Source organism: Paramormyrops kingsleyae, chromosome 9 (assembly GCF_048594095.1).
Source record: "Paramormyrops kingsleyae isolate MSU_618 chromosome 9, PKINGS_0.4, whole genome shotgun sequence".
Taxonomy (NCBI): Eukaryota; Metazoa; Chordata; class Actinopteri; order Osteoglossiformes; family Mormyridae; genus Paramormyrops; species Paramormyrops kingsleyae.
Genome location: NC_132805.1, coordinates 9675187 through 9694974, shown reverse-complemented (window position 1 = coordinate 9694974; position 19788 = coordinate 9675187). Strand labels below are relative to the sequence as shown.

The following is a 19788-nucleotide window of genomic DNA, read 5'->3' as shown; positions in this document are numbered from 1 at the left end:
ATCCTGATGTTCTGGGGTCTGCTGCTCGGGAAGTCCACTATCCATGTGAACAGTCCCTAAGCCCAGATTACTCAGTTTTTGAACCATTTTGTGGGGGATGACAATAAGCATTTTTACATAGGTGTTTTCCTAGTCCAGGTGCATAAAGGCTGTGCGGAGAGCTGTGATGACTGCATCTTCTGTCAATCTGTTTGCTCCATTTGCAAACTGGTATTGATCAAGGTCAGCAGGGATGGCAGACTTAATGTGAGGGAGGATAAGTCTCTCGAAACATTTGGTGATGATGGGAGTTAGCATGCTTTTGGACTGTGGGGGGAAAGCGGAGAACCCAGAGGAAACCTCACAATGATATGGGGAGAAGAAGCACATTCCACACATCTAAAACCGTTTTTAAACAAAATTCAAATGAACTGAATTATGGTTTACTTATCACACCACGTATATATTGCACAGCTCTTTCTGCCATTTTTGCACTATTTTGCAACTTTTAGATTAGACTCCAGGCTGCATTTTGCTGTCTGAGTATGCCTACATGTACTTTATGTGCAATGACAGTAATGTTGACACTGATCTGAAGTTATATGATTACTGTGTGGTTGCTGGCGTGAGAAAGGGTGTCCCTCACTTGCCATGTTACTTCCTCTTCCTTGTGTGCAAAAGACATTTCATTAAAACCGAGACGCTCTAGGGTGTCTCGGTCAGTTTTACCAAATACTGTTGTATTCCAAAGGTCCTCGCTTTTTGGAGAAAAACAAAAGTTATGGAGGGAACCGAAACGGACGCCGTGTCTATGCAGACATACATCGAGTCTTTGGATACAAAAACCCTCCCTCGCATTTTGCAGGTTTGCTCCGGAGTTTATTTTCAAGGTAAGACTCCATGAATGTTGCGACCAAACGTTTGTTTATTAATGCTCCCCTTATATGTACGTATTATACAGTTTTATTTCATTGTCCTCAGTCAAATCAATATGTATCCGTAATCAAACTGAAAGATAAGAATAAACGGGTTATAAAAAGTTGTGGTTATCAGTATAGTGTTACCATTTTATGTATCAGTATTAACTGTTCCTCCCAAACGTTTTTATTAAGAAATGAATAACCACTATGCGTTCAAGGAATCGAAATACAGTGTAACAGTGTACAACCACTGCCACTCCTCTTTCAGTAACTTCTATGCATATATGAAGATTGTCAAGTCAGACGCTGCACTAAACACGAAATTATATATATATATATATATATATATATATCTCCCCCCTCGGATTTAAAGTGTTACCTTCGTTTTAAACAATATGTAGTAAAACATCTTCTATACATCTTGTATATTTAGAAAAACGCTTGGAAGTGAAATACGGCATATAAACATAAACATTTAATTAATCAATCTGCTTTCAAAAAAGTTGTCTTAAACATATGTCTTTAATGCACCTAATTAAATATAAACTTATTAATTGTGCGAGTATATGCAACAATTAATTCTGAAATCGTTACAGGTACGGTATTTAAATAGTGTGATTTTAAGCAGTTTTAACAGCAACTGCTTTTTAAGCAGTGCATGGTCATTTTTGTTACAATCTTGCCAATGACGTAGCCATTTAGTTTCACTTCTGTGGGGAGAATATATATATAACCAAAAAAGGCCTCATTAGATGCAGCAGTATCCTTAAATAATACTTGAGCAGAACATGCGGGCAGTAGCAGGGGGTGTCCGATTGGACGATCTAAACCTCGTAAAGCGCTTGTACGTGTCGTTAAGTCATTTTCCATGGGGATGCATCACATGCAGAAGTTATGGGGAAAAAGCTTTGAGAGATGTAACAGACCAAAATCCACGACCAAGCACAAATTTCTGTCACCTCTCATATCATTCACACTGTCTATTACAAAGACTGCGATTGGACAGCGATTTCAATCATTTTACAGTGGATAGTGTTTACGACCTGTAAAGGCTGCAAGAAGTTAGACTGCCATTCCGGCGTTTAGGTACGCCAACATTAAGACGTGTTGTGGTTTTTTTTTTTTTTTGTTAAGCATTAGTGTCCGGTGCATTAAAACCTAAAGTTTAAAGAAGTACACAGACAGATAAGGAATGAAGGCAAAATAAAGCGGCTAACCTATATATATAAACCTGTAGTCGATAGTGAGAAATGTTCCTACCCAAGGCACCAATTGGGTTTTTGTTGACCTCTAAGTGAATATTATTTTTATGTAAGCATTACTTTTCAATTGGATTTGAAAGCTCTTGACAATGAGAATGGAATCCCGTCCAGTATTTCCTGTTCCTTATGCTCGGGGTTTTTATATTAGCGGACAGATTTGCATCATGCAAAAACTTAGGCTGAAAAAATGGACAGCAAAAATACAAATCAAACCTCACACTTTCGTGGATCAATACAGCACACTATGTTGTATTTTTTAAATATAGGGTTGTCCTGAATATACAGAACATATAGAACAGGTGGTAATTCTGCCCCTAGCGTATCGCGGCGCGGGGACTAGGGACCCCGTACCCTGTGCTGCCTGTAACAGATTCTAGGTCCTGCCCACGATGAGCGGTTGGAAGACGGATGGATTGTTTGCTAAATACGTTTCTCAGTTCGGTGAAAAACGGATAGTTGTATTGTTTCACTTGACGCTAAAAGCACAGGATGTTCTTACAGTATTAGTTATTAAACATCATCAAATAAGGCAAATAAATTTAGTTGAACTTCATTAAACTTATCGAGGAACAGATATCGGTCTGCCACAAAGCAGATTACACTTATTTTTCACTTTCAGTATTTTACTTTTGTTTTATACATATTTTAAAGATGTATTTATCTAGTAGATGCTATGTACAAGTAAGGTAGGTAATGATGAGAAATGTGTGCGTCTCTGTGTGGGAGATTATAGGCTCACATACTTGACCACATGCATTGAAGTGGGTGAAGTCAACCGCTGAGCTTTAGAGCTATGATAGTGACTGGTGCAATATCAGCATTTATGCTAAAAGTCTGTCTTTTCCACCGGATAATGAAATGAACCTTATAATATTTTTATTTCACCTCTAGTACCCAGCCCAGGGTCACCAATCTCTGCACAGACTATAATACCATTTAAGAGAGCTACAATGCTAACATGATCAAGTTGTTTGTGATCTCTATTAAATATGTTACATTTAAGTTGAAGTATTAATGGTGAATGCTATTGTTTATTTATATTGTACCTTTTTATTATGGATATTTGAAAGTGGCTTCCTTTTGCAGCCCCGCGTGCCCCTTTTCAAAGGGCTCCCAGTGCATCAAGACACATGGGGTAGTATTAGAGATGCTAATTTATGTAACTGAGTGTTTAAGACTGTGGGAGGACGTGCACACAGTCAGGAACAGGAACTGAACCCACAACCTCCAGGGTGTGCAGCTCCAGTGTGAGTACGAACCATTGGCCATAAGTGGAAATTAGCGGGAGAACATTTTAAAATGAATTTGAGAAAGCACTTCTTTACACAGCATGTAGTTAGAGTATGGAACAGTCTTCCTGTCAGTGTAGCACAAGCTAAAACCCTGGGTTCCTTTAAATCAGAGCTAGATAAGATTTGAACAACTCTGAGCTATTATTGGCTTCCTCTTGTTTGTAAATTTCTTATGTTCTTATGATTTGACATGATTCCAGTGTGACTTACTGACAACAAAAAAGGAGTTTTATTTCAAACTAAAAACTCAGAACCCAAACAAAGGAGACCATGAGGAGTCTAAACACAGGTGGGAAGGTAACAAAAAGTAAACAAAAAGCAATACAATGACTAGAAACCACATGCAAATAACATATGGGGGCAAAGACACAGCACTGAGAATGACCCACAATGGAACAGGGTTAGGGCAGACACATACAGGCAGCCGGCAGGTTACCAACCAGGTCTATTCCGTAAGGGAGGTACTTTAAGTCAGATTTCAACAATTGTAATATAATACATCAGAATCAGAATATCTTTATTGTCATTGTAATATGTACAATGAAATTAGGCGCAGTCCTTGCGGCGTCAAAGAATTATACAGTAAATTACATATAAAAGACATATTGCACGAGACATATTGCACATAAAAGACATATTGCACGAGATTATATCTATTGCACTCAAGTTGTATGAAGGTGATTAGGTGCCCTGATAGCGACAGGGTAGAAACTACTATTCAGTCTGTTAGTCCTTGTTTTGATGCTCCTGTATCTTTTGCCTGATGGCAGCAGTTGGAATAAGTCCTGAGCGGGGTGTGAGGAGTCTTTTAGGATGTTTTCCGGTTTTCTGAGGCAGCGAGAGCTGTGCAGTTCATCCAGAGAGGGTAAAGGGCAGCCGATGACAGGTCCTCCGTGATGTGATGTGTTCACACCCCAGGACAGGTCCTCCGTGATGTGAACTCCCAGAAAACGGAAGTCTGACACCCTCTCCACACAGTCCCCCCTGATGTAATAATAATAATAGTAACTGCATACGGTACTGTATTTTACCTCAAGTCGACAGACTGCTGCAGCTGCACAAATCTTCATGAGCGTCACAAAGATGTGGGTTATTATGCACCATTGTATTTAACTCAAATTTTTAATTATAATAGGCTCTATGACAAAATTAGATGAGAAATAGGTCTGGACCAATTATAGAACACACATGAAAGTAGTTACAATCAATCAATCAAAGTTTTTTTTAATGCATTTGCACCTAAAGTCTAAAATCCCCATGTGCTATACATGAGGGGCAGTTGTCTGCCGTTGTGAGAAATGAATCTCAAGCTCTGAATGCAAGTCCTTTGTGGACCTTGGTAGCATAGGCATTCAGGGAATTATTACTTTGAAAAGTACCAGCAGTAAAACTGGGTTTCACAATATTATTGATAATGCAATTAATCCGCAGTTCACATGTGTCTTGAACTGGGAGGGGGGGGGGGGGGGTGAGTTGCATGCATGCAAAATTTTAATCATTAACCATTGATCTTTATCATGTATGTTGCTAATTAACAAATAACATCTTTACATGCTAGTTGCAAACTTCAGAAAGTACTTCCCCATTTGGGACTTCCTGCCCTGCTACAGAATGGTGGAGCTACCAGTGCAGGGCTACAATTTGTCCTTCCTGAGTGATTTGGTCGGTTACTATCAGCGCTGCTAACGTCCAAGCGTCTGGTGTGACGCTTTTTGACTCTCACTGAAGAAATCTTATGGCAAATCTATATTAGACATAAAATTAGCTACCTCAAAAGCATTGGACTAGTTTGTAAAATCTACAGACTATTTACAAGGCAGTAAAACTCTTACATTCATGTAAATGAGTGTGCAGACTTTGTCTCGAATTGAACATCTCACACCAGCCAGCTGACAAAGTTCGCAACCCTGTACTATGTTTAGTTCTGCATCTTTCTCTGTTGTTTTAAACTGCTTACTCAAACTCAATCAAGGTACAAAGAGCTACTATGCTGACATGCAGCAAGTAGCTGGGAGTCACTGGGGTTCTTTGTCTGGTTATTTGTCTGATGGCTTCACTGGATTGTCCTGTAGAGTCTTTGCAACATTTTGCTCCATACTTGTGCAGACGCTGTGGAATATACACGATCGGTATAAAATGTGACACAAGCATACAGTCATGGGAAAGTCCACCCTCCATCAATTCACTGTTTTTATTTATCGGGGCCAATATTCAAATGTGTGATCCTCACCAAGTTCTATAAACAAATAACTCTGGGTGACAAAGAAAAACACAGCAGATTTCAATATGTTGTCCTTCATTCCAAATAGTAAGCCAACACTGTGTACTTTCTTTTCCCCATGGCTTTAAATATACTCAGCAAAAAAAGAAACGTCCCTTTTTCAGGACCGTGTATTTCAACAATAATGTTGTAAAAATCCAAATAATTTTACAGATCTTCATTATAAAGGGTTTAAACAATGTTTTCCATGCATGTTCAATTAACCATAATCAATTAATGAACATGCACCTGTGGAATGGTCGTTAAGACCTTAACAGCTTACAGAAAGTAGGCATTTAAGGTCACAGTTCTAAAAACGCAGGACACTAAAGAGACTTGTCTACCGACTGTGAAAAACACCCAAAGAAAGATGCCCAGGGTCCCTGCTCATCTGCGTGAACGTGCATTAGGCATGCTGCAGGGAGGCATGAGGACTGCTGATGTGGCTAGGGCATCTAGACAGCGCTACAGGGAGACAGGAAGGACAGCTGATCATCCTCGCAGTGGAAGACCACGTGTAACAACACCTGCACAGAATCGGTACATCCGAATATCACACCTGCGTGACAGGTACAGGATGGCCACAACAACTGCCCGAGTCACACCAGGAACACACAAGCCCTCAGTCCAGCCTCTCTCAGCTTATTGCGGACAGTCTGAGCACTGATGGAGGGCTTGTGTGTTCCTGTGACTGTGAAATACACAGTCCTGAAAAAGGGACGTTTCTTTTTTTGCTGAGTATATATGCAGTTCTTAATCAACCATGTCAGCAATCCATTCATAAATTAATGCAGCTACAACCTCATCCACCCTGCTCCTCTACGAGCATCCGAAAGTGGCCAAAGGCAAAGCATAACCGCCAAGTACGTTGCAGCTGTTGCAATTAAACTCGTCAGCAACAGTGACACACTCCTCAAACATCCTTCATGTAGTGGGTGCTAAAACATACTTCCTCCTTCCTCTTGTCTTCAAGTAACCCATTGTGTCAGCAGAGTTCTTAGCTCTCAAGTCTCAGTAGTAAAAATAGAAAATTACTTAATACTCTTAGTCACATTGAGGTCGACTGTGAAATTAATCATATATACCACTGTGAGTAGGCTGTAGTTAATTAGTCATATATACCACTGTGAGTAGACCTTTTAATAGGTCCGAGGGGGAGGGGGTGAAGGCATTATGGGGGGCGGGGGTGGGGGGGGTGGAGTTATGATTTCAATAAAGAGACATAGATCTCTAAAGTCATTTGGGGATCACTGGCTGGTAGCTCACAGGATTCACACACCTCATGATGTAAAATGGCCCAGCTGAGGGGTGAGCTTCCTAGGCCCAATTCACAAAGGCAGACTCTTGAAGAGTCACACCCTTTGAGGAGTACGGGGCTACAGATTCTGTCTGTCCCTGGTGCCATCTGGCAGTCGTCTCTGCTCCTTGCCGCAGATGTGTTAAAGGGGCACACTAATGACAATTTATAGATACTAAAATACCTAAACCACATGTTTTTGGACCACAGGAGAGAACTGCCCTGTTTGTGTGAGGTTATTGTTATGGATCTGGGCGGGTTTTGTGCAAGGACGAGGCACGATGCAGGCTGAACAGAAATGTGGACGACCCACTTGCGACTCACCGGAACAGAAAGGGTTTATTTAACAAAACAGAACAGAGGGTCAGCTCCTTGAGCCATGCGGCCAACAGGGAGCAGGGGAAACACTACAGACTAGGACAACGGGGAAAAGGACACAGACTGGGACAACAGGAGCTGACCCTGACAGTTATAGAGCTACAGGATGGAACCCCATCCCAGTATGTGTGAGGTCATAGTGCTACAGGATGGAGCCCCAACCCGATATGTGTGAGGTCATAGTGCTACATGATGGAGCTCCAGCCCTGTATGTGTGAGGTCATAGTGCTACAGGATGGAGCTCCAGCCCTGTATGTGTGAGGTCATAGAGCTATAGGATGACAGCAGCTGTCCATAGTGCTGAAAGGTGAATGATGTCGCTTGTCACCAAGCATACCCAAGAGCCATCCTGTGACAATCTTCTGCCAGAAATAAAAAATATATGTATTAACTTGAACGTACACTGCTCTTGTATGACGGATAATTATATTTGTGACTTCAGTACAAGACATTGCTTCAAAGTAAGGGATTATCTTGCATTTTCTTTAAAAGCTTACACCAGAAAATTACTCAAATATATTGCAGTGTGTCATTTAAAGTAAGTAGTAAGATCCATATGAATATGTTAATGATCTTGCTTAACTACATGATTTTGAGCACTTTCTGGGCCAGAAAGCAATGTATTATTTTTTTGTTACGTCTGCCCAGAGGTTAATGACAAGTAGGTATTCCAAACCATGAAGGGTGTAGGAGAGACTTTAATATTGGGGGAAGGGGGGCACAACTTGAATGAAACCAAATTCTGAGCCCTCAAAGGTTTGTGATGATAGATAAACCATCCTTAGTGACTGTATCTCCGTATTTAATGTTTATCAGTTTTTACCACTATTCAAAATGATTAATTGGTCAGTGATCTACTTAGTCTGCCTCCTTTACATTGTTTTTAATATTTCTAAGAACTTGGAAATAAGATCTTAAATGTGATGGAAATACTTAATCATAAAATTTTTAGAGATATTTTAAGGTCTAAATGTGATGAAAAGGAATACATGCAAATATATTTCTCTGAATGACATTTATGATGAGCATATTTGGGGTATTTCCTGTGTTTTCAGTGTACTGTTTGAAGGCAGACCACAAGCAGCCTGTAATATTTATAACTCATTCCTTTCATATCTTTTCAGCAACACCAGTAAATTTCCTTTTCACTGTCTATTGTGTAGTTTTACTGCATGCATGGATTCCATGGGTAACAGAGTATTTAACACAGCCCCATTTCCAAAAAAAGTTGGGGGCAGTGTCTAAAATGCTGGTAAAAACAAAAATCGACGATTGGTAAATTCATTTTTATTCATTTATAACTGCAAACACTACAAAGTCACTACGTAAAGTATGAAGTAATCAGCTTGGTTTATTTTTGTAATGAATATATTTTTGTTCTGTGTTTATGACTGTATTACATCACCTTTTCTGTATGATTGTTTAGGAACTGAGGACACAGTTTTGCTTGATTTAGGACTTCAGATGCTTAACAGCATGGGGTTTCTGTTGTCATACTTCACATCTTATCTAATAATTTAATCCAGTAATTTTCAACCCAGTCCTCAGAGACCCCCAGACAGGGGAGGATCTAGAAAAATATTCATGGGGTGGCAAGAGAGGGCAGGAGATTTTGAGGGGTACCACCTTATGGAATAAGTATATGTGCTGATATAATGACAGTAATCACATATCAATCAATGTTCACTTGGAAAGTCCCCAGATTAAGATAATTGAACTCAGTAACTTTAGGCTACATTGTTGTATAATAACCATACACTGATCACTTTGCAGAAAACACTTTACTCAGCACTTAAAACAGTACAACCCCACAAAGATATAAAAACATATATACAGTGGTACCTCAGTACTCGAACTCATTAGTACTAGAATTTCTTAAAAGTCGAACCAACCAGTTCTAAAAAAAAATACAATATTTGTGTTTGCTACGCGGAACTACATGCTGTCCCAAGGTGGAAGGGATGACACTGTCCTTTAATGCCCTTGTTGTCTGTCTAGACTTCTTTGGGTTTTGCTGAGCTGTACAATGTTACTTCTTTGACATAAATCAAGACTTTCTTTCCACATTTCACCAAAGGCTTGACTACGATACTGTACCAGTGTCTCTAAGTCCTTCAATTAATTCGAAAGCTTTAACATAGTCCACTGTTTTAGACTAGAGCATGTCTGACAAACATTTAGTTTCACTCAAGACGTTTTGAAACAGTACAAGGCATCCAACAAAATTCAGATCAATCTGAGCCAATATCCCTCTTGCCTCTTTGTGTTCTCAGATGCAATCTCTTCAAGCTCCCGTACTACTGCAGGCAACCTATCCATAACATTACGACATGCTATGTCCCTACTGGCCCAGTGTGTATCACTAAGTTGTTGGAGCTTCCTTGGTGCACCAATAAACATCTCCTGCTGCACTTCTAGCCATTTGTTATGCACATAAGACCCGTAGAAATATGTACATTCATTCCAATAATGAGAAGTTTCCTGCATCTGTCACACTTTCAACAGAGTCTGCTATGACTAAGTTTAAGCATCGTACAGTGAACGTGAAGGACACCTGTCTGTGCCCCACTCATCGCCGTAGCATCATCGTAGTCTTGGCCTACGAGGTTTTCTTTATACTCCAGCCCATGCTTCTCAAGAAAGCATATGATCTTATCAGTCAATGCAGCAGCATCTAGGTGTTCTGCCACTTCAAACTCCAGAAAGCTGTCGTGAACCACACCATTGTAATAGCATCTTAGTACAAATGAGGTTTGCTCTTTTTCTGAACCTCTTTAGTTTCATCAAAAATCAATGAAAACTGCATGCTTGCTCTTTTTGACCTCTTAAATGATTAAAATACTCTATACACGCAGTACTCAAACTCCCTACCCCTACTCCTCACACTAATAAATTTCATATTGAGTCCCATTAAATCAAACATATTTATTAGAATAAATATAAATATTTCACTGAGCAGTGTCCCGTAAATGCACTGTTTTGCAAAATGGCTTTTTGTTGCGATTTGTGATTTTTATTCAGATGTAGCATGCAGTATTAATTTACATACCGTGTGGCCCAGCTTGACTGGAGACAACATGCGATGGTTCATATGCACTAATTTCCCTTTCACTGTCTAAGCTCTGCACTCTGTCTGGTGCCATGCTCTCTCCATCTTGCACCTCATCTTTGTGAAAGAGGGGGAGAAAAAAGTGATTTAAAATATTGGATTCGGCTGCAGGTGCCAATGACTAACACACCCCACCGTCACCGAGCGCTGTCTATTCATCTTTCATCTTAATTAGCTGAAATTACGTATGTGCCTATGCTTACAAAAACCGAACTGATCCCAAAACAACCTATAATTTCTGTTTTACCCACCCAAACATTTTTATTTCACCCGCAAAGTACAATTTTAAGCCGATCGACGTGGTGGTTTCCCGACGTCCACTTGGCAGCGAGAGCGTTTACTGAAGGTGTCACAGATTCATGTCTTAATCAGTAACGGAGCTGTCAGAACAACTGTGAAGTATGACTTTTATGTCGCAATGATAAATCTATTTTATTAATTTCTCCACTACCCAAAGCAGTGCCGATAACCCCAGAGTTTATTTTGCCCAGGGCACGTTTAATACCCATCGGTACCGGCCATCCCTTACGGTAATCTATATTGTTAATGGTGTTCAGCTTAACACTGAATGCTGTGTGAGTAATTGTGTATTGTTTTCCACTTCTGTGGCCTGTACTACGAAGCGGGACTACTGGCTTATCGGGGTAACTTGTCGGATTTAAGGTAGTCTGGGCAAAATGTAAGTGAACGAATATGAAGTCCATTTAAACTGTGGTTCCTTAAATCTAACAAGTTACCCCGATAAGCCAGTAACCCCGATTAGTAGTACAGGCCACCAGTCTCTTTCAACCACCAGTTGTTGTTTTCATGTCTGCCGTTCTGCGGTGCGCCGCTCTGCTCTTTCACTTCGCGCCGTGTTCATGTTCAAAATGAACGCAGACAGACGTGTGTGTGTGGGGGGGTATTTCTCATTACCATATTATGCAAGTTCTTTTAAAGAAAAAAAAATCAAAGCAAATAAAATCCAGTAAGATTTAAAGTATTACAATAGGGACACCTGATCTTAAAAAGACAAATTACACAAACCAAAGAATGAATATCCAGTCGAAATTATGACTTGGGATAGTACACAGCAAGTGCATTGTTTCATTTTAACTCTTACAGTCCTTCACAGAATAGAATAGAATAGACTAGAATAGAATAGAATAGAATAGAATGCATTTATTGTCAACAAAGTAAGACAAAACACAACATTTAAAAAGCCATTTATAAACTGAAGCATAACTTAATAATGATCTTTAGAAATCCAGTGCTAATGTACTCAAGCTGTAGATTGTTCTTAAATCTGAAATAATAACATTCATTATATAGCAATGGCTTTACATATGTTAATATCATATATTGGCAGATGACTGTGTTTACATAATCTATTGACTCTGTGACATGCAGGGTCAGTGTATGAGGTATCTGGGAGTGAAGTGTGCCTGTCCACGGGGGACATGGTAAAGATCATTGGCGCCAAACTTTTGTCTGCAACTACAGAGGATATCAGCAGCAAGGAGACATCTGAGTTGCCACTTAATTACAAAGGTAATGCCATGCTTCATGTAAGCAGAACAGCTGCCTGCCATGCTTCATGTAAACAGAACACCTGCCTACCATGCTTCATGTAAATAGAACACCCACCTGTCGTGCTTCATGTGAATAGAACACCTGCCTGCCATGCTTCATGTAAATAGAACACCTGCCTGCCATGCTTCATGTAAACAGAACACCTGCCTACCATGCTTCATGTAAATAGAACACCCACCTGTCGTGCTTCATGTGAATAGAACACCTGCCTGCCATGCTTCATGTAAATAGAACACCTGCCTGCCATGCTTCATGTAAATAGAACACCTGCCTGCCATGCTTCATGTAAATAGAACACCTGCCTTCCGTGCTTCATGTAAACAGAACACCTGCCTTCCGTGCTTCATGTAAACAGAATACCCATATGCTTTGCTTCCCGTAAACAGAACACCCATTTGTTTTTTTAATCATATTTTTTGTTACAAACTGCCTTGGTCACATAGACTTTTATTTTACAAATTATCGTGTCTCTAGTGACTTTTTCTTGGACTTTCTTTGACTCCTGTGGTTCCTGGCAGGCATGTTCAAGATGGTTCTGGAGGACATGCCCTACTCCTCGGTGGAGGAGATGGTGGGGTTGCTTCCAGTAGACCTGGAATCCTTCCATCCCATCAGCTTCGTCAGTTGTCACTGTCTGAAGGTGAAAGGCCGCGTTTTGGAGGGCGGCCAGGTGCTGACTCTCATGGAGCCCAGGACACTGGTGAATGGAACGCCAAGTGTTCGCTGCCAGATTGAGGGACACCAGGGCCCCTCATCTGAAATCCTCATCCCGCTCTCCTGCCGTGGGAAATTCTATGAGCATGACAATGGGCAGGCCTACACCCTGGAACAGATCCTGACCTCACCCCGCCTCGGTACCCGGTATTTCCGCCACATCAAGACCACAAACTGCGGGGGTCCCTTGAAAATTACCCCCATATACCAAGTTCAGGCCATCATGAGCAGTGAGTGATGTTTCTTTGTGATTAGACATGCATGTAAACCAACTTAAATTGATGGGCACATTTAGTAATGGACATGTTGGAGGGTATAAATCAGGACTATGCCTTCCTCTGCCGGCCCCTGGAGGATGGGCTCCCCCTTTGAGTCTGGATCTTCCCAAGGTTTCTTCCTTTTAGGAAGAATTCCTTGCACCTCTGGTTTATTCACTGGGGGCTTTGGGCAGGGATAATCTAATGTTGTGAAAAATCAAAATTGTATTTCAGTGGTATACTGACTGGTTTTGGGGTAATGAGTCAGGTTGTACTACGTAATGGTAACACTGTGGACACACATACCTTCAACTGTCATTTGTCAGTACTTGCACCCTTTTTGCCATTGTTACCAATACTTACGCTTACACCGTGTGTCCATGTTGTTAACATGGGTTCTGTCTGTCCATGCACTTTAGTTGTATAAGTAGCACCGTGGTCCTGGGGAATGTTATTTTACGTCTACTGTGTACTGAATATGGCTGCTGCGACAATAAAGCCCCACTTGACTTGACTTGACATGACTTGATCCTGTCTCCCGTAGTGAGGAAAGACGTAGTCACCTTTCCCTCCAGTCTGGAGGTGGACGTCGTGGATGTGACGGAGCAGTCTCAAAGTGTCAAGTTTGTGACCCCGCTGTCATTGGCGGAAGTTATGGCCAAGCCCCCGGAGAGATTCCCTGCCATGGCTGAGGTCGTGGAGGGCCCCAGCGTACCATCGCCTTTCAAGAGCCCATGGGTGGAGAACCTGCAGAAGGGCCAGCGGCTGGTGCTACACAGCTGCTGTGACTCACCCATGGTGCTTGCCTCCACCCTGAAGAGCAAGAAGGCCCAGCAGAACTTCCTGGTCTCACAGAACTACGGCGGTCGCCTGCGGCGGCGGCCCCGCGAGTTCGCCGCCGTCTACGAGCTGTGCGGTGCCCTTCAGCGGGCGCCAGGCTTGAGCGTGACCGTGTCACGGCACTGCGAGGCACTGGAGAAGGGATTGGACTCCCTGAGTGCCGGTGACCAGCTTGACATCCTTCGGAACCAGATGGTGGAGGTGCAAGGGAATGAAGGCGAGTGGCAGACGGTAGAGGTGCTGGTCTGCCGACACCTGTCTGAGGCGGATGAGGACGACGAGGATGATGAGGACGACGAGGACGATGGTGAGGATGAGAGAAAACATGAGCTCCTTCTACCTATGTACCTCGAAGGCCAGTTTGTCGAGAGGATTAAGGACAAGAAGAAGTACAGCCTGGCCAACTTGGTCAAGCAATTTCCACTCCCACTGGATGTTAAAGTGGCGACAAAGGACACGGCAGTCCGCTGCGACCCCCTGTCGGACCACCTGGGCTTGCAACTGAAGGAGACAGTCATAGAACCTGTGGTTCTGGCCAGCCTCGCCAGCAAGCCGGATGAGTGCTTCGAGCTGCCCAGTCGTTGGCTCAGCATGGCACTGTACTTCACCGAGGACCCCCTGCCCTGGCATAAGGGCCAGGCCCCCAAGATGCAGTGCGAGACGGTGACGGAGCTGACAGAGGCCTTCTACCATGAGTTTCTCAGCCAGGTGGGAAGAGCTGAAGTGTTGCCCCCTCCACTGCCACCCAAGCGCGTAATGGAGAGCAAGACGAGTCACCAGAGGAGCGAGTCGCTCCCCACCCAGCTCGATCAGCTCACCTTAAGCAATGAGAATAAACTGAAGAGGTCACCTCCGCCACCCCCAATGGTAACCAGCTGCATCTACACATCATTTACACATCACCTACACATGCAGAGAGAATTTCACAGTTATTGCTACACACACTCATACTATTATGTCAGCAGTCACCAGTGCTCTACATATTCATCTCTACGAAATAATACACACTATATTCTGGGGGTTTTGCAGTTTGTTTTGTATGGCTTCTAACATATGTATTTTCAACTCATTTATACACAACACATACACACCTCATAAAACCACTGTGATACTACACACCAGGCTTTCAGTTTCTAACGCGAGCAACTCCTCCTCAAACTGAAAATCTGTTTAGCTAGCTGAATATCTACAGAGGTAGCTGACATAGCATGAAACCTGTATTTGCTTCCCATTTCTCAGAAGAATAATTGTGAAATTTAGTGACGATTTTATCAGATATGCCGAATGGAAGAGGTTATAGATAGAAGAGATTTGACCATAACAAAAACTCATAGTATACAAGATTTTTTTTGGTGTCACTCATTAATAAAAGGACTCAATGGAAACAAGCAGTGTAAATTTCTTTTTCCATTTTCCTCCAGATTTTAGAAGACCCCCCTCCAGTGTTACAAAGGAAGCCCATCTCACCGGCCAGCACTCAGCCCAACATGTATGTGCAGACCCCGAAGAGGCCTTCAAAAAAGAGCAAGAGAGGTTAGTTTCCCTTCCTAGCAGGAAGCATACCTGCGTCGATGCCACTTCTTACTTTAGCCACAGATCAGCGGCTCTCTACAGCCTTCCAGTCTAACCAGCGTATGGTCTTTGAGAAATTTCTCTGTTGGAGGGGTGTCTTCAATAGCCTCTAAGAATATGCTGAAGCAGGAGTATTGTGCCACCCCACAATGCAAAATGCCAGCCACTGACTCCTCTCACTGTCTCCCCCCCACCCCCAGAAAATGACTCCGACCACGACTATGAATCGCCGGACGAGTTCATAAAGAACGCTGCAGAGAGTGTCATGTTCTACTGAGCCCAAGTCCCTCACGCTGGTGACCCTTGGACACTGACGACCATGTCAAGCCGTCCCTGATCTGCCATGAAGGTGTAATAGTTAAAAAAAACTTTTGTACATTAAGATGTCTGTCACAGCAACACAGTAAACTTACCCACGGACTGTCATTTCAGAACCCCAGGTTCTGAAACATTATTTTTGTGGTGATGAAACCAGGCCTGTTCCTCTTTAAGTACAGTTTTTACGAAAAGTTAGCAAACGACAACTGCATGCATGTATTAACAGGAAAGGCTATTTATACCAGGTACACGTACACACTTAGCACTTACAGGCTGAATTGTTTGATTTGTTATACACACACAGGAAGGAAAAAACTGAAACTGCAAACAGACTATGAGAGACAAGGGGAAATTTCACAGATGGAAAAAAATATATTTACTTTTTTTGGTAGCCCTCACCCCAAGGAAACCAGTTACAGTGGTTTAACAGGGAATCTGAGTGTAAGATAGCTCTGTCTTATCAAAGTAATTCACTGATAAGGCCCTACCATAGTACCCTGTCGTAAGGCATATCAAAAACTATGGTTGCATATTTGATGTCAACATTACTCCATTCTGCTGCACCCCACCCCAAAAGGAAATGGCCCTGGGTGTCCCAAATGAAGATCCTCACACATCATCTTGCAAATACAATCATAATTTTTAATCTGAAACAAAGAAAAATATTTGGGCAGAGAGACTGGTGCCACGTTCAGTTTGACCACTTTTATAACAGTCATTCCACTAAGACCACTGTGGAAATCTCCGATGCGGGAAGCTGTCTGTACACAAACCAACAGACATTAAAACTAAACTGTGCAGAGAACCTCTTCTCCCTATGGACTCATTCATGGGTCCTGTTTCACTCAGGAACATTAAACAATGAAGTACAACAATCTCACAGTTCCTTCAGTCTGCTCTAGTGGCTCCAGTCAGACTAGGACTGGTCAAGAGAGGGGTTATGGGAATGGCAGTCCATGCACCAAATCCAGTACTGGGACTGGAGGGGCCTGGAGGAGCCTGGAGGAATAGAAGTGCTCTAGTCGTCATTGTCGGTTGATCTGAAGTGATCTTCATCGATGGTGGAGAAAATGTGACCTTCATTACTCAGGAATTCCACAGCCTGCCTGCATTGGAAAGAGGGTAAAAGTCTCACTGAAAATCTTAATTCTGATTAATGTTAACACCGGTCTTGGTGTTGATTCAGCCTGCTTGGTCCTTGTTAGAAAGAAAAAGGAGAAACTATGTTTTCCAGATATACAACCATAGCAACTACTTCCCCAAAATCAGACTGTGTGAAAAGTTTGCCAACGCTTAGCCTGACCACGGCTTTCACCACAACATTACAATATCTTTAGCTGGCTCATTAGCCAATCAGACGCCACCTCTGATGGACGCTGAGGAAGGAGGAAGGGCTTACTTGATAACTGCAATGCTCATGCCACTCAGCCTCATTTTCAGGTCTTGGATGCTGATGCCTTGAGGGTCAGGGCAGCTCTTGATCAAGCTCAGGACCTTCAAGAACACAGATATGGAATATTACGTCAGCAGTATCTCACACATCCCCTCCCTCCTCGAGGGCTTCAGACACAGACTGACAATACAGTCTGTGTTGACCAAACTAATAAACAAATGGCCACCAGGAGCTGCAAGAACCCAGCAACTCACCTGATTCTGGCTGGGGCTCAGCCCGTTGTTGACAAGGTCACTGGCCCCAGAGTAACCTCCGCCCATGCTGGCCATACCACCAAAACTGACAGAACCTGTAGGCTTGCCCGCCGGCACAGCTCCACCCACCTAGGAAACAGTCAGAACATTTTCACAGGATGCAGTAGGCATAAGGGGGACAGACAGCAGTGCTCGCCGAAGAGGGTAAACCAACTGCACTCTGACACCTCAACATATTTTATACTGCATGTGCTACATAGCACTCTGCGACAAAAGAGGTGGCAAACTCACTTGTGGTTTGCTGAGCAGCATATGTGCCTGGACCACCTCCAGCATGTGGGACGTTATCTCATTGATGTCCTCCAGGGGGCGCACGCTGAATGCCACCACCGTCTTGTGGTTCTGCAACAGGAAGCAGCACTCTCGTTCAGGCCGCTTGGCTTGCCTCCATTCACCACCCCTTAACAACCTTGCTTCCACCCTCCCATCAGTAAATGCCACATTTAACCTCCAACTGTCATACTTAAGGGGAAAGTTCTAGTCTTAAGCTCCACTGAGACTCATACCTTCCAAGTACTTAATAATAAAAAATGTACTTTAATTTCTTCTGCTCGCACTTCAGATTTTTGTGGAGATAATGAACATACAAGCTTGTTGTGTTGTATTTCTTGTGCATATGGTGTGTAAGTGCAGTGAATGGCACCATGACACTGCTCCCTATTAATCATGAAAATGAAATAAACACCTTCTATCATTTCAAAAAGAAACTTATTTGTTGTGGAGGCGGGGGGGGGGGAGGGGGGGGGATCTCGATGGTGTACCTGGAAGGAGCGAAGGTTTCCAGAGACTTTAACATAAGAACCAGGAGGAATGACTGTACTCTCAACACTCGGGTCCTGGAGAGCAAGAAGTGGGTCAGTCAGGCTGGTGGAACCACAAACAACTGGCCCATATCTAAACAGGTCTGAAATCAGGTAGACAATACCATCCATCACTGGGGTTAACACTTTTCTATGCCCCACAACTGCTACATCCCTGCAGAGTATAGTAATCTGTATAAATTTGAAAGAACGGCTCAGCAGCCTAGACTTTACTAGTTGCAGCACAGGCTTGCTCACCTCAGTGTCCACCCACTGCTTCACATCCATAGGAGGCCCTGTCATGTCATCCACTTTATACTGGATGTTGGTCATGGACTTTTCCATGTTTCTTATGACGCCCACCAAAGTGATCTGGGAGGACAGGGGAAGGGACGTCAAAGGGGGTCATCAGGTGAAGCTGACATATGGTAAACAGACCAGGCGACATGAACTCTCACGACAGGTTTAGCTGTCGACCTTCAGACTTCCAGCAAACTTGACACAATCTGCATTTGAAGAGAGGCCAGGCTTAAACACTCACCTGAGCAATTTCCACCTCTCCTACTTTGAAGACATCCTCAGACTGTGCGGCAGACAGGAGCTGGGACACTGTGCAGGGGACAATCTGCTGGGCTCTCATTCGCTGGGGAACACACACACACACACACACACACACACACAGCCATGTCACAACAGCCATTTAATGTAGTGGAATGTCCACTGTTAAGAAAAAAACAGCTCAGCTGCAATGTAGAGGCTATAAAACCCCACTTACTCCCTTTTTCTCTCCTCCTTGTGATGCAGCTGGGGATGCAAACCCCCCCGGAGACTGCGTGTAGCCACCCCCCATGCTATAGTCAGTATAACTGCCTGCAAAGAAAAGAGATTTCAAAGAGGTTGACACTGACTGCAATAAAGGATCGTTGAATATAATCCTATAGTGGATATGGGTAAACACGTCGGCAGGCACACGTAAGCAAAGACACTGTATCGAATCTGTACTGTCAACATCCAGACAGCACGCAGAACAGCCGGACAACAAAGACGGTGCTAGCCTTCCCCAGAACACGTTAACCAGCATCTCATCAGCAAGGAGGCCCACCGTGGTCAACGCGGGCAGCTATTTACCAAAACAGACAGTGACAAACCAGCAAAATAAGCGCAGATAAGAGCAGTTAACCACTGGAAAAATAAATGACGAGGATCCGTAACTGTTTGTATACAGAAACAGTGAACTTTCTACTCAGAATACAAAACATCACATCGATTAAAACTTACCTTGATTCCACATGTTCTTACTCGGTGACAGTGCTATATGAACAAAACTATGAAAAAAATACTTTTTTTTATTAAAAACTAAGATATTTTTACTAGCTGCGTCACCTTGTTTTTAACTAAAATGTTTAGCCGATGAACGTCTTAAAGCGATTCCGCGCGCTGGCGAGCAGACACCCAAACACGCATGCGCCTTGGTCCCACTGCCGCGAAGTAAATGGTCCAATCAAAGACGG

General features: G+C 42.9%; 2 protein-coding genes across 2 annotated transcripts; one reads left to right on the top strand and one right to left on the bottom strand.

The window, feature by feature from the left end:
- The first annotated feature begins 655 nt into the window (after positions 1-655).
- Positions 656-16308, top strand: themis2 (thymocyte selection associated family member 2). Its single transcript, XM_023821226.2, has 6 exons — positions 656-869; positions 11887-12027; positions 12588-13013; positions 13585-14747; positions 15302-15413; positions 15653-16308. Exons 1-6 carry the CDS (start codon positions 761-763, stop codon positions 15727-15729), a joined length of 2028 nt encoding a protein of 675 aa, XP_023676994.1. The 5' UTR covers positions 656-760; the 3' UTR covers positions 15730-16308.
- Positions 16309-16391: 83 nt separating this feature from the next.
- rpa2 (replication protein A2) lies at positions 16392-19787 on the bottom strand. The gene is made up of 9 exons (XM_023821235.2): positions 19556-19787; positions 19053-19147; positions 18819-18920; positions 18536-18649; positions 18239-18313; positions 17709-17819; positions 17418-17546; positions 17170-17264; positions 16392-16876 (listed from the first exon to the last, which is right to left on the bottom strand). The coding sequence occupies exons 1-9, from the start codon at positions 19566-19568 to the stop codon at positions 16789-16791; spliced, it is 822 nt and encodes a 273-aa protein (XP_023677003.1). The 5' UTR covers positions 19569-19787; the 3' UTR covers positions 16392-16788.
- Between the last annotated feature and the right edge of the window lies 1 nt (position 19788).